General features: G+C 40.9%; 1 protein-coding gene across 1 annotated transcript; it reads right to left on the bottom strand.

Moving 5' to 3' along the window:
- Nucleotides 1-312: 312 nt before the first annotated feature.
- GJA1 (gap junction protein alpha 1) lies at nt 313-13,233 on the bottom strand. The gene is made up of 2 exons (XM_015827703.1): nt 13,091-13,233; nt 313-3,780 (listed from the first exon to the last, which is right to left on the bottom strand). Exon 2 carries the CDS (start codon nt 3,762-3,764, stop codon nt 2,613-2,615), a length of 1,152 nt encoding a protein of 383 aa, XP_015683189.1. The 5' UTR covers nt 3,765-3,780; nt 13,091-13,233; the 3' UTR covers nt 313-2,612.
- Between the last annotated feature and the right edge of the window lie 2,450 nt (nt 13,234-15,683).

Raw genomic sequence — 15,683 nt, 5'->3', positions numbered from 1 at the left:
TCTTCTTTTCCACAAATTTTGAAAAAAATATTTGCTGTCATAAAGCTACACAACTTTACATAACCGGGCCCAGCTTCACCATGTTCAGCTTATCTCACATGGTACAACATGATTTTTAATGATCCTACTTAATGAGCGGCTATGTGTGTATTTTCACACAAGTAATGTGTGAGTTGGCCTAACAATGAATAAATTGGTTCATATGGATTGTCATTTTTAAATGCCATTTAGAGCACAAATAATTGACCAAGCTGCCCACTTAATACCAAGTTAAACCAAACCAACACACAGAATGACTATTGACAAACCAGTTTATACTAAATTAAACTTTATTGACTAAGGTTTGTTCTCCAGACAGTGTGATTTGATGAACTATGGAAGTATGCATGCAATCAATGAGCTTGACAATAGTTTTAAAAGTGAACGTCAAACAACTTGGTAAAACATATTAAACATTTAAATCTGTGTTGCTGCAAAATGAAACCGAAGCTGCATGAACTGCGTTGAACTAAAAAGGCACTGTGGTTGAAAATGGAAAATAAACACTGGTATATTTCCTTAATATATATTTCAAATAAATTAGAATTGTACTCTTTCAGCCTCACTTACACCCCGACAAAAATGTGTGCAAATATTAAAACTGTCATTAAGAAAAATGGACTATCAAAAGTGAATTGAATCATGTTATTATTGAGCTAACTTATAAGTGAACAGCAAGTGTAACATTCTTGATATCTTAAAATTGTCATAGGGATTATTAATACAGCTCAAAACAGTTTATGTAAGGATCTATTTACACCATCCAATGAGGTTGCAGTGCAGTTAATTAATTTCTCCACCTCTCAAGCTATCACATGATAACTGCAATTACTGCACAATATGGATGTGTAATTTATCCTCAAGTCTCTCACATTATTGGCAGGCTAACAATCTTCCCTTCTCCCAGTACTACCATCATTGTTATTCAAGCATAAATTATAAAAAGATGGAGAAACAAGCAGAATTCTTCCTTAATTTTAAGGAAAGATAATTGATTGCAGAAATATGCAACTTTGGATGTTTTACTCACAAGTTTTATTGTGGCAAAATGTCTAGCTGGAATGCAAATGGAAGTTTTTCAAAAGCCACCAGAACTTGATTCTTGAAATATCCTTAATTCGTGAAATACACTTGCTATAAAATATATGGAAATATTGAAATTCTTTAAAAGAATACCTGATTTGTTTGCACTGCTGGAATCTTTTAATGTAAACACGATAGTGACCCATAATAACCCATAATAGTTAACCATTTTATGGGTGTATCAGTGCGATTGTATAGCAACCACAAATAACTCCAGTTATCGTACAGCAATCACAAATAACTCTAGTTATAGTGGCTGTGATTCCAACCACACAATTGCCCAACTCCCTGCTTCTGATGGAACTTAAACTGTGAAAAGATTTGTACATAGTAGATGACCACATCAGACAAAAATAATTTCATTTGTCCAGCTTCACATTTTATAGCTAGTAATTAGTGAAGGCTATGGCAGGGTCCACACGTAACACTGAGCCATTTTGTATTATGTGGTAGGATAAGGTATGATCTTTGAGGGCAATATAATAGTTGGAAATCATAGTTTGTTGGTTTGCTAATTACAACCACAGCTTCAAATAATCATGCATGTGATTGCATTGTCTATTTGTGTTTTCTAGATGATTCCCAATTTGGCTTCATATCCCTCCTAAGCATTCACAGAGAAATGGCAAAACCAAGTTTTAAAAAGGAGGAGAAGCAGCAAGAATAAAACAAACAACCCATGATTTTTCTGATCATCTCCAAAACAGTTTCAGGATGGTCACCCAACCATAGCTAAAATAATGAGAGTTTGAGTAGGATCCTATATTCAAGTTGGTAGAATCTTGCAGTAGCGGTAGAATGAAATTTAATAAAATTGAAAAATCCTTGAACTGATTCGTTAACTTAGGTTGAAAGATCTGAAGCAGGAAGAAAATGGTCAAAGCATATTGGGTGGGCCTTGTCTGAAATGTAATTGATTGATTCCAGGGAAACAGATGATAACTGCATGACAAGTTCATCCCAGGAAATTGTCCCAAAGTGCACATTTTAGCAAAGGAATGTTCTTAATAGAAAAATGATCAATATCTGACTTAAGGCTGCCAGTTGTTCAGTAAAGGAATGATATCTGCATTTCATCCTAAACCATTCCCCCCCCCCAATTTATTTCAGTGTAACTTTTTAGTATAACAAAAACGAAACTTTTTAGAAAAATCGACATATTATAGACATACATTTCCTGACATATAATATTTCTAAAACAAAACAAAAACCAACTCCCCCTACTGTTGTGTTGACTAAGATTTTCTTTTAAACCAGCTACTTTAAATACCAGTATGTGCTGTTCTCCCTCACATCACCCCGCTTCCCAGTTACCAGAAAAAAAAAAGAAAATCAACATTTTTTTTAATATATATATAATTATATATTGCTTATTAAAATCTCCTGGCTGAGACTGTTAAAGTACCACACCTCCGTGGGAACCACGTGAACACCACGTGCTAATGCAATTCGTATTTCATAGTCGCACTGACTACGGCAATTCCAAAGGGCTAGATCTCCAGGTCATCGGGTCGTGGTCTGCTGCTGGCTCGACTGCTGGCACGACTTGGTGGCCGCTGGTCAACCGCTGTGAGAGGCTGGAGCTCGTGGTGGCCAGAGCCCACTTTCTTGGTGCTCTCCGGCTCATCGTTAAATTCAAAGTTCTGGGCATGTGAGTTGGAAATGGTGCTCCCAGCTTGTCCAATCCTGTTCTGTTCGGCACTGTAGTTTGCCCAGTTTTGTTCACTGGCTTGTTTATTGTAGTTGCGACAGGACGATGTATTGTTCCTATCTCCCGTTACAAGCTTGTATCCTGGTGGAGACATGGGCGACAAGGGGGCAGTCGGAGAGGAGCATCCATTGAAGTAGGCGTATTTCGGAGATCCGCAGTCCTTGGAGGGACTTAAGCCACTGTTGGGAGAGAAAGGATTGCTTTTGGTCTTCATGCGATCTTTAATGCTCTTGAGGGTGACATAAAAGATCTCAATGACATTGAGAGTCAGAGATATTATGGATACTACCAGCATGAAGATAATAAAGATGGTTTTCTCTGTGGGACGAGAGAGGAAGCAATCCACTTTGTGTGGACATGGCACCCGTTCGCAAGTGTAGATGGCTTGCAGAGTGAATCCATAGATGTACCACTGTATCATGACAAAGGCCACTTCAAAGATAGATTTGAAAATGATGCTGATGATGTAAGTACGAAGCAGCCCGCCGCGCATTTTGACCTTGCCATGTTCTTCAATCCCATACTTGTACTTCTTGATTTCTATCTGCTTTAGAGGCAGGTCTACATTGACTCCCTCGCTTTGGACCACCTTGAGCTCCTCCTCTTTCCTGTTTAGTTTCTCTTCTTTTCGCATCACGTAGAAGACGTGTGCTAAATACAAAAGGGTTGGCACCGAAACAAAAATGAACTGCAGCACCCAGAAACGCACATGAGATATCGGAAACGATTTGTCATAGCAGACATTTTCACAACCTGGTTGTTGAGTGTTGCATCGGAAAGCTGACTGCTCATCTCCCCAGGCAGATTCCACTGCTGTCCCCAGAAGCAAGATTCGGAAAATGAAAAGGACAGAGAGCCACACCTTGCCTCCAGCAGTAGAATAGGCTTGGACTTTGTCCAGGAGCCTACCAAGGGCACTCCAGTCGCCCATCTTCTCTACCTGCTTCCTGAAAGAGAACAAAGGAAAAGAGCTGAAGCATGGCCTGCATAATTCATTCATGACCTACAGCGCATGCATGAGGATGGGATGATGAAACACCTGTATGTGAAATTAAGATAACTGGGTTATGATCGTAGGATTATTTTCTATGTGATGAAACAAGGTTAAAAATCTGGAAATTTTATTGTGCAAGTCTGTGTTCTTTAGAGTGTGAGTACACACCTATGCCATTATCAATTCCATTCTAGAGTTTCTTTCTAATATAAAGCTATTTTAGACTGAAATTGCAATTGAAAACAAAAATATTATTCTAGAGAAGTTTAAAAATAGTAAAGTACATCAATCAAGCAATCAGTCAGTCCTGCTTTGGCCCTAGCTACTATGGAAAGAGGTGGTACACATCTTTTCTATTTAATTAAAAGACAGCAGTATCTCTTTTCAATTTAACATAGATTTTTAAATTTGTTCTAACAGGCAAAGTTAACTTCATTGCTTTCCTAGGTTGCCCAGGAGGAGAGGGGGGAAAAATAGCCTTGTATAAATTACTCAAACAATTCGAAGAAACTGATATTTCTTAACAGTGATTCATTTTAAAGATTCTTATAGCTCTGTCAATGCCTATGCAAAAAAGTCTCAGGGAGATACATCTTTAATGAGAACAGGGATTCTATTTTTGTCTTTTGACAATCTGTGTGGTTCCTTAAATGAAAATATTTGGGTTAATAGATTTGATTCATATCCCACCTTTTTGTTTATATAACACTCACATACCCTTAATGATCACGTTGAGATTTCAATCCTAAACATAGTTTACTTACCACTCTGCTCCACTGATTGAACATAATGGGGCTTCTCTAATTAAATATATATATATACAAATGTGCTGTATATAGGTTGTTGGTGTGTCCTATTCTACAGAAGCCTATGTTTTTTTTTTATACTGTTTATTTTATGTAACTTGGTATACTGCCAACTGCTAGTGTCTCTTTTCAATCCTTTGAAGGATAGGCTAAGGAAAGTTCTCTGCTCAACAAGCATTCTTTCTTTGAACAGCTCCCTAGTTTCAAGGACGCTATAAGAGAATCACCAAGAGCCTTGAAAGTGCCCATCTGGAGTTAGCATCTGGATAGGAGGCTGAACATTTCATTAGCATCTATATATGCATTAATATAGAACTCTTATGCATATTGTATATACACTTCTGAAAGATATTATCTATTCCAGTGGTTCTCAACCTTTTTAATGCCGTGACCCCCAACCGGTCGTAAGTCGAGGACTAAACTGGTCGTAAGTCGAGGACTAAACCAGTCGTAAGTTGAGGACTACCCAACCGGTCGTAAGTTGAGGACTTTCCCTGCCCGGGAGCGCCGCGCATGCGTGGTTCCGCCCCCTGCGCCGGCCGAGTCATAGCTGGCAAGCGGCAGAGACGGAGCAGGCTGACCAGCAGCTGGCCCAGCTCAAGGGAGGTAAGGCACCTGCCGGAAAAGGGGAAAAAAATGGCGGACAGCCTTGCTTGGCGACCCCCGTGAAATGGTCGATCGACCCCAAATGGGGTCGCAACCCATAGGTTGAGAACCGCTGATCTATTCCATTAGGTGTTTGGCTAAGCATTTCTTCTTTCCTTCTTCAACATGAGCTGCTTCTAAATTAACCTGCCCAGGTTGAAGATGCATTTTATCTTTCTTGAATTAATTACGAAACCATGTGTCCCAATAATTAGCATTTTTTTTAAAAAAGGTATTGCAAAGATTTGAAGGTCCAAATGTTTCAATGGTAGACCAGGCAATGGCATTCTTTCTTGCTGCTTTGAATGCAGCAAAAGAAAAAACAGGGGAATAAGTGGATAGAATAAAATTAAAAAGAACACACCACATTAGATTCAGTGTAATGGAAGGGCTTTTCAAGTAGTTTACAAATCCAATCACAATATCTTATGTACAGTATATCGTACCAGAGATCCAATGGATTTTTTTAAGATACTGTCCTCATTATAAACTGCCTATAATTATAAATTAAACTGTATGCCATCTTAATTGGCCATTTCAGTTTTAATGTACTGATTTGAAAGCTAGTCTCCAGAATCTTCCAAGAAGTATTTTTCAATTGTTCAGCAAAATGGTGATTCTAAGTGCATGTATTTGAACACACATACTAGGAAAGTCAACATGAGTTAGAATTAACAAATATACTGTACACTTCACTTGTTGCCCAAGCCTCCAGTTGCAAATGTAAAATATCTCCATTAAGAAATGCTATGTTTTGAGATGCTCTTGTAAAAAGAAAAAAAAAAGGTGCCGGAACTCACACATCATATAACCCGCCTTGCCTACCCTACAAGATTCCATCCAAAAAAGGTGCCGGAACTCTGTTCTGGGGGCGTTCTATGACAAAAAAAGCCCTGCTCTTGAGTGAAAATGATGCAGTCTGTGGCCTTTTCAGCCTGTAAAATGCTATTTTACACATGCAAGTTACCTTCTGATATCAAAAGAAAGCATGAATTCCTAGCAGTGTCCTGTAAATATTTTGCTTCTCTGGCAGTTATATTTTGCATAATCAAAGAAGTCTGGATAATGATCAGGTGGGAATTACTGCATGATTCACTTACTAGAACAGGGCTTTTCAACCCCACCTGTGGTACATTGGCACCTGGCAGGTGGTATGCGACCATTCTAGAAAAGTGGTAGCGGGGGAGGTGAATGAGCTGAACTGGTGGCAGCACCGCACAAGCCTGAGCAAGAGATGGCTGGAGCTGCAGGGCTGTCAGGGCTCAGCAGAAGCGCCAGGATCAGCACCAAGTTCCATCTGGAGCTCGGCGCTGATCCTGGCGCTTCTGCTGAGCCCAGAAGAAGCGCCGATCAGCTGAAATGTTGCAGCATCTCCAGGGTCTTGTGATTTACATTCAGATGCTTGGCAACTGATTCATATTTATGATGGTCACAGTGTCTCAGGGTCATGTGAAGTGACCAAAACCTGCTGCAACCACCCAGCAGACTGGGGGAATAAAAACCAAACACCCCCCACCCCACCTCCGCTGCCAATCCCCAACAGAAATGCTCACAACAATGAAAACCTTGGACAGGAGGAAGAGCGCAGCTGGGTGGGCAGGCAGGTGTCTTGCTCGGCTGTGGCTTGGGGGGCACTTTTTTCAGTGCCAGTGTAACTTCGAACAGTCATTAAGTGAACTGTTGTAAGTCGAGGACTACCTGTACTTTATCACTTTTTTCCTTTTTGGGGGGGGGGTCATCAAGTTTTTGACACCTTGCTAGGCGACTGGTGGTACTCAGATGTTGCCATATCCTAAAAGTTGGACAATGGGTGAAAAGCCCTGTACTAGAAGACACAGACCATAGACTTCTAAAGACATATCAACCATAGTCCTGCAATAGGTTTATAAGTACTGCAAATTCAGAGAACTGTCAATCTTTGTCACTATCGAAAAAGTTAATTCTTATGGTATCAACTGATTTTAAAAGAGATGTACATTTCTACTATAGCTTTTAAGATGACAAGCCTTGAAATATGATAGTTGGGACAATCTTTGAAATCAGATGATATGGTTTCATGATTTCAGTATCCATTCAGGACTGAATGTGAATAAATATCAAAACCCTGATCTTACACATGTATCTTCTTTCTGATATTATCTTGGCAATTAGCATATTATTGCTGACATAAAGTACTGTTTTGCAACACTTTGCTGATTGGCATCTAGCTCAGGCTACACCTGTGCTGTCACAGCAAGTCTTCAACTAGTTGAGGCATTAAAAAGCACCTTTTTTCCTGTGATACTTGTGCCATGAAACAGGGCTCATCACAGAAGAAGAAAATAAAAGAGAAATGAAGATCTAATCAATAAAAAGTCAAATCTGTACCCTACTCGTGGAAAATTAAAAGAGTACAGGCATAATTTTGCAAAGAAAGAAAGATTACACTCATTTATAATTCAATAATCAGTCCTAAACCAGCAACTATTTGAGCTACTTTTCTAGGGGAAAAAAATGACATCCTGAGTTTTAACTTCCCTTTCTGCCTATGGCAAATTGTAACCTTACACACACAACAGTGAGTGAAAGGGTTCCCGTGGATTGCTCCCCCATTCTGCTTCTTTACACAGAAGCTTGCCATGTGGGTTGGCTGGGCGCTTTGGTTCACAGCCAAGCATGTGGGAAGCATCTGTGGAAAATGTAATGTTCCTTTCCCTCTGTGGCAATCAAGCTTTCATTTTTGCCAAGCCAGATGTGAGTATAGTACAGCCAACTGTATTGACGCTGCTTGTCAGACTTAAAAGACAGTCAGGGGCCAGCCAAAGGCAGTACTGCATGTCATGATCCCAAGAACTAGCTTAACATGTAGTTATTGCTGAACCTGGCTGGTAGAGCGTGTCACATCCGTTGGGCAACTTTTGAAGGACAGGAAAGTTGAAATCACAGCTCTCTACAGAGTGCCTTCTCTCTGCCTATATTACAGGTAGTCCCTGACTTATGATAACCTTTCAGTTTAGTTACAACCTGCCACTGGAAAAAAAATGACACGGCCATTTTTCATGTCCATGGTCAAGTGATCAGAATTTGGGTGCCTGGCAACTGGCACATATTTATGATAGTTACATTATCCTGGGGTCATGTGGTCATTATTTGTAATCTTTTCCCAGTCAGCTTCCGACAAACAAAGTCAATGGGGGAAACCAGACTGCAATGACTCATTTAACAACTGTGGCAGAAAGGTTGCAAAATGAGGCACAACTCACTTGATAACTGCCTTGTTTAGCAACAGAAACATTACGTCTTGAGAATTCCCTGTACTTCAATAGTTAAGACAGGGATTTTTATTTTCAGCAGGATAAATGGGAAAGCAGCAGGCCGGACCTGTCATTCATTGTGTTTCTTTTAAAAGGAAAAAAAGCAAGTAGAAAAATGAAGGACATTGGTCTATGAATCATATTATATGGTTCATAGATAAAATGAAGCTTAAGTGCCTATGTGGATAACTGAATGGAGTCTCAGGAGGCACACAGAATTCCAAGTCATAGCGGTGTGGTGCCGAGTTCTGTGTGTGAGAGCTGTTGTAACTCAACGCCTAGCTCTTGGATAGAAAAGGCCAAGAATGTTCCAAGGATTGGAATGTAGATCTACGTTTACTTGACAAAAATACAATAATCAGATCACCCTTCTTAATGTGGTACTCTCCAGATGTGCTGGATTATTACATATTGTGAGAGAAGAGGCTGCTTAGTAAAATTGCAAGCACCTGTGCTGCCTTCTTTCCCTCCCATTTGAGCCTTTCCCCCAGCATCTACACAACTGAAGGCAAACCTTGACACAGGTGTGGGAGGAGAGTGGCAGAGATGCAGAGTTTGGAGCTTTGCAGTCACCAGCAAACTCTGTATAGCAGCCAAAAGAAAGAATGTGTTTTTCCTTCAGAAGGAGTAGATGATCTAAATGAGAGGAAAAATATAGGAGCCCAGGAAAATAAAGCACAACATAAAAAATGTGCAAGGGCTCTACATGGTAGTCATTAACAGAAGAAGAAATGACTTTTTTCGCATTGCCGGAGCTGGGGTGGGCATAGCCTCCGCATGATGCAACCGGCGCAGTTTGACACCCCTGGTATAGAGCATAGTATATAGCTAATTATAATAGAGAAATAGGTAACAGTATAAACATTGTCATAGAAGTAATTGAAAAGCAATAGTATATTGTAATAGTTATCAACTGGTAATAAACTGGTAATAGTATAAGGATAGCAACAAAATACAGAAAGCATTTGGAAGAGGCCCTCATCCTGTAGTACAGACATGTCAAACACAAGGCCTGCGAAGCCATCCTGGAAACAGTGAGGAAACAGCCCCCGCTGCCTTGGCCCTGGCCCAGGCCAGCCGGGAGCCAATGTACCATTTTGTGGTGGCCATCTATGCTGAAACGTATTCAGTCTTAGCTCCACAAGGCCGTCTGGAAAAGGCTTGGTGCTGCAGGTGCTCGAGGGCCAGGCTGGGCATTTGACCTCTGCTGCCCAGGGCTCCGGGCAGCCCACGCCACCATCCAGCCCCCCCCCGCATGGCCTGAGAGGAACAGTGAGGCTCCTCCAGTGGACCATGCCTTGACATTTGCCCTGGTCCCACCCCCTTCTGCCAGAGACCCTCAGATCTGTCCCACTCCTGCCCAGGCCCCCACAGGCACTCTTGACGGAATGATGTAGAGCTGGCCACATCCACCCAGTAGACCACACCCACTCCATCCATGCCCACCCAGTAGGCCGCACTCACCCTGGCCACACCCACCCGGCCTCCCAGGGCACAATGGCTAAAATGATGATGATGTATCTATACACTTACAGAATATACATATATATATACATGGTTTAGAAAAAGAAACTGTGGCACACATAATCCTCCACAGGCATCATTAATTGCTCAAAGAATAGCAAAACTGGACCTGTAATTAACTAATAGGGAAAAGTTGAATACAAATACAGATGTCTTGAATACTGATTAATAGTAGGGAACTTAATACTGGAAGATGCCTTAGCTGATAGTTACTTAGTTTCCTTTTAAAAATCCAAACAGCCAAGAAATCCTTCTAAAAGCCTCTGTAATAAGAATACAAATCCGGTTACAGAAGAGACCTGAAAAGACCCTAATGTATGGGATTATTGCTAAGCCAGTCTGTTATGGTTAGAGAAGTGGATTTGGCTCAGGGAGACCCAAGTTCAGATTCCTACTCACACACAAGCTCATTGTGCTATCTGAAGCCAGTCACCATTCTCAGCCTAATCTGCCTAACATAGTTTTGGGGCTGGGGGCGAGATGGGATCGGGAGGATGATTTTTAAATACTACCTGAAGGATCTTGGAGAGGAAAGTTATAAATGTAAAAAAAAAAATAGAAGTACAGAAACTATGCAACAAAACTTCCATAATATTAATGCTGCCATCTGGTGGTTATATGGAGTTTTACAGCCAGAGCTGGTAGCCGTAATAATTCTGATAATTATAATTCTGTAATAATTCTAATAATTTATATCAGAGCCCTAATAATATTACATATAAATCCTATCCTGTAGCTAAAACTACGCATATTTGCTGAAGATTAATGTCTACTATGACCTGTGCAACATTTTGAAAAACACACTGGGGGGCATGAACAATTTTTCTTTATGTCATTTTCTGTAACAATGTTTTTTGAAAAAAATATATAGTTGAGTCAATTGGGTAGGCACATACACATTTTGTATATGTTTGTGTGATATGTCTAACATCTGGTTGACAGGCAGCTTAACCTACACATGTAAGGTTAAATCATAACATTCAAAGAGACTTATTCATAGTAAATCTGCATTATATTTGCAGTGCTATGTAAAAACTCCAAGCTCATTTACTGCAAAATTAAATCTCACTGGATGCAATAAAAATTACTTAGGAGTTACAAATCTGAATTCCTCTGCTACGGAAGTTAAAGCTGCAATTTTTAAAGTTATACCAAGGGATAAGCTTCGCTGAATACAATCTTAGTCACTAAGTTCAGCTCCAAATTCTTGGTTATTTATTCTTGTGAGTCTCATTTACCTATCTATAAAATGGGAACAATGACTCACTTTAGAAGGGTTGTGGGGTTTTTTTTGCAAAATTCTTTTACCCATTGAAAGCACTAAAAGTTTTATTCCCATTCTGTCTCTTTTTCCCCCTTCAAAACTTAAAGGCAGTTTTATCTCATCACTACAACCTCAAAATTACTCGTTTCTGCCTGGATTTGCATCTCCCCACATCCAGATCAACCTCTGTTTAGCACTTCTTGCTAAACAAACTTTATCCTTGTGACTTAAAAGTGCATTTCTGTTAAGAAACAGGGCATCTAATTTCATTCCCTTGTGGAATTCCACAAGTGCATCTCTCGTTTATTAAATGTATCACAGTTTAGCACGAGCAATTCCCCAGAGCTGTTATAAAGTGTTCTTCAAACTTTGGAAGCTCCAGATGGGCAACATGGCTGAAGGAATGCCCCTTCCTCTCTCTACCTCCTCTCCCCACTCCCCCAAAGAGACAAGGAGTTTTCTGAAACCGAGAGACTTCATTCTTCCATTAGTTGACCTCGCTGGCTTTAACAAAACAAATCTCTCCTAAAATTCTTCTGTTTTTAAAATTGTGCGCACAGCAGATTGACCAATCTACTAGGGCAGAAGTAAAGAAAAGTGGAGACTGGCATAAGAGAGGAAGCAGAGGAGTTCACCAAAAACGAGATTGGCTGTTTTGGTTTTCAGCCTTCCTTAGCGACCAAAGCCTTCAGGGAAAAAAAAGGGGGAAAAAGCAAACGTAGACACTGACTCTTCCTTCCAGTGCTGAGAGACGATTATAATCGGATCCTAGGAACTAGTTTGCCACAGTCAGGTTACTATTCCCTGAACGCCTATCTTGCACAATTTCAGGTTACAACAACAAAAAGTTTGGTTGAAATTGCCAGCGGAGTAAGGCAGAAGCGATTCTGCCGCCCGGCGCCTCTGGGCTCCTAGGATTCAAGGTAACCCAGTTACACGCAACCTCGCTTCTAGCCCTTTTCTCCCAACCTTTGCGTCTAGGAACGAGAAGGGAGGTGGAGGTGAGGGAGACCACGTGAAAAGTCATCCGATTAGCAGTTAACAACAGCAGAAGCAGCAGCAGTTGAACAAAGCCCCAATTAAGGACCACGCTTGGTATGAACCCGAAAGCCCGAATCACAATTTCCCTATGAAAACAATATGTGTATACGTGTGCATCTTTTTGGCGGGGGGGGGGGGAATGGGAGGGAGAATTAAAGAAGTTATGGTGATTTCAGATTTCTAGAGCAGCTTTAAAAGTAATTGAGAAACTACAGCAGATTGCTGCCGCCTGCGTTGGGTACCTTTCCTCAAAGCTAGCTTGCTGTAAAGAAAGGGATTTTTGTTACACAGACAAAAAACATTCTCCTTCAGTAAATAAAGTGAAAATTAAACAAAATTATACTGGGTGAGAAAGCTAAGCTCGACCTAAACTATTAAACAAATGGCTCCTCCCGAGTTGGTTAATCTAGTAAAGGTCTAGTCACATTAAAAAATGTTCTGGAAAGAAGCAAGAAACCCATTAATATCAAAGGAAATTATAATTGTTACTGGGCAACATTAAAAAATCATATCAAAACGTTTCATATTATGTACATATTTAAATGTATATAGTTATATATATAATTTATATAAACACGCATATATATAACTACATATATAGTTTTCCAATCACAGGTAACCTTAGTCTTTAAGAAAGTTTGTTGGAAAGAACTCCAAATGAAACTTTTTCCCCCGAACCTCCATCCTTACCTTCCCGGTCAGCAGAGAAGGGCTTCAGCTTTTCAGTTCTTCAGAGGTTAAAACTCAAGTGCCTATTCCAGGCACTCAGACCTGCCTATTTAAACTTTAAAGTCTCCTGTCTCTTGGTGATGGCTGGTGTCCTTCCTTCCCCTTTTGCCTGGAAGAAAACTGCTGAGACGGGTCTTCAGAGGGGAAGAAAAGAGCACACCCTCCCTCCCATCCCAAACACCCCCTTTTTTTCACCCTTAACTTGAAGAACTGAGAGAGCTTTTTAAAAGTTTTCCAGCCACTAGCTGTGAGGGAGGAGCTGAAGAGGAGGGGTGAGAGCATTAGAGGTGGGACTGCCAAAGGAGGGGAGGAGGAAGCCCAGAGAAGACACAGAAGCAGGAGACGGCTTGAAGAAAAAAAAAATGGGGGAAGGGGGGGGAGAGGGAGAGACAGACAGACAGAGAGACTGAAGTGGCTGAGTAAGCACATAGTTTTAAAGAATGGGGATACATGAAAGAGACCAAACTGGGATGGTATCCAGAACTTGCTCTTGCTGGAGGGAAGTGACACTGACTTAATTTAGTGCATGAAACACAGAGGTGTGAACTACCTCCATGCTGAGTTTGCCATGGGCCAGTGATGAGTTCAACCGGATTTCATCAGCAGCTGGCCTGCCACAACTCCGTATCCCTCCCTCCACCCAAAAAAGCATATGGGAATTAGCAACAGAAGCCATGACACCACAAACTTGTGTGCACATCATTCAGAGTGAATTCTCCCTGGAGAATTTCACAAGGTAGGATAGTACATGGAGAAAGACATCTGGAGTGGCTTCCCCCTAGTGGTTGCCATATGTTTGCTTTGATGCCTAGGCTGCTCTTTTTCCTCAGCCGTGCATTTCTGAGTCCATCCGCGTCCCCCATTTCCTTGCAGACTCTACTACGGAGTTGAACAGTTTCCCAAGCATTGGAAGGGAGGGGACAATAAAGACGACAGAGAAACCTGCTACTAAAAGAAATGTGGTCTCGGTGTGGAATAGCCAGCTGTAAAAAGAGGGCTACTCTCTGCTAATTGGACAGAAGTGCCAAAATCCTAGGAACTAAGTTCTTAACCCTAACTAAGAGTACAAAAGGATGAGAAGCAAGCTCAAATTATATAGTTCTTCATATTTGCAGTGATTTTTACATACACAACATTTGATTTGTGTATGTATGGGTATCCACGCTAGTATGTGTGTATGGGGTAAAGAGCCTAGCTTTGAGTTCCAAAGTAGAGAATACTGTTGTATATTATCTATCCTGAGATATACTATTAGATCAAACTTGTTTACTATGAAACACAAACTAAGTTGGGCTTCCTGATTTCCACAATGGCCAATCAATGCTTCTGGAAAGAATCCCTTTCTTGCTACCTCTTTTTAGCATGTTTCTTTTTAGATTTTTTTTAAAGGTTTCTTAATCACACCTTTATTACTTAATAAGTAACTAAAGGTGTCAAACGTACCTAATACTCCTTCCTTCTCCTATTTTCCCCCTGACAACAACCCTGTGAAGTGGGTTGGGCTGAGAAAGAGCGACTGACCCAAAGTTGGCTTTCATGGCTAGTGGGAGTAGAACAGTCTCCTGGTTTCTAGCCTGTTGCTTTATCAGACCAGACATGTCAAACTCGCGACATCACATGACGTCACGCAACGTATCGGGACGGTTTTGCCATTGCCGGCAATGGTGTGGGTGTGGCTTCTGGATGATGCGTCTGGCCTGCGGGCCGGCAGTTTGACACCCCTGCCTTAGACCAAATATACTATTGCACAGAAAAGTTCTGATACGTGGACTTTTCTTCAATAGCCTTCAGAGACATGCTTAAATTCCTTTACCTCCTGGCCAGACTTTTGCTTCTCCAGGTAGCAAATTCTAGCAGGTCATCACAATATTTCCTTTAGTCCCTCCCAAATCTACTGCTGTGTTTTAACATAGGTTGACACTATAGGAAATCCTCGACTTACCACCATAATTGAATCTGCAAGTTGTAAGTCATGATAGTCGTAAAGCGAGTAACCACATGACTGTTTCTGATTTTATGACCTGTTTGCAGTGGTCATTAAGGGAACATGATCATGCAGTAGTTGTAGAATAAAAATGGCGGTTGTTAACGAACCGATTCTTCATTTTGGGTCAGGTTTTGCCAGGAACTAGAAGTAAACATTGGGAGGGTTTTTTGGCCAAAACATGGCAAATCACAGACGCCTGAACATGGGGCGCTGCAAACGGCTGTAAATGTGGGCTGGTTCTTGAGTGCCCAAAATGCGGCCAGGTGACTACAGAGCTACTTTGAATCTGGGTGGTAAGTTCCTTTTTCAGGGTCTGTCAATAATTTCAAACAGTCCCTAAGTGACCAGTCAGAAGTCAAGGATTATCCGTATTAATGAAAGTTGGAGAAAACCAGCCCTATTTCTTCACTTTCTCTAGATAATATTGTAACCCTTTATTATTTCCACAGCTACTTGCTTTTTAATTCATTTCAACCCCACCCAAAAAGTGGTGTCATTTTGTTCAGCCAAAAAAAAAAAGGGCCCATCCAGCTGGGAGCTGAAGGTGGGCAGAGGCATGGAATGCTG

This window comes from Protobothrops mucrosquamatus, unplaced genomic scaffold (genome assembly GCF_001527695.2).
Source record: "Protobothrops mucrosquamatus isolate PMUCROS unplaced genomic scaffold, P.Mucros_1.0 scaffold3886, whole genome shotgun sequence".
Classification (NCBI taxonomy): domain Eukaryota; kingdom Metazoa; phylum Chordata; class Lepidosauria; order Squamata; family Viperidae; genus Protobothrops; species Protobothrops mucrosquamatus.
Note: the sequence above shows the minus strand (reverse complement) of the source record. Positions and strands in the feature narration are given on the sequence as shown.

What these genes read in the sequence shown, in the direction of transcription:
- GJA1 (XM_015827703.1), bottom strand. Translation starts at nt 3,764, where the DNA reads ATGGGCGACTGGAGTGCCCTTGGTAGGCTCCTGGACAAAGTCCAAGCC.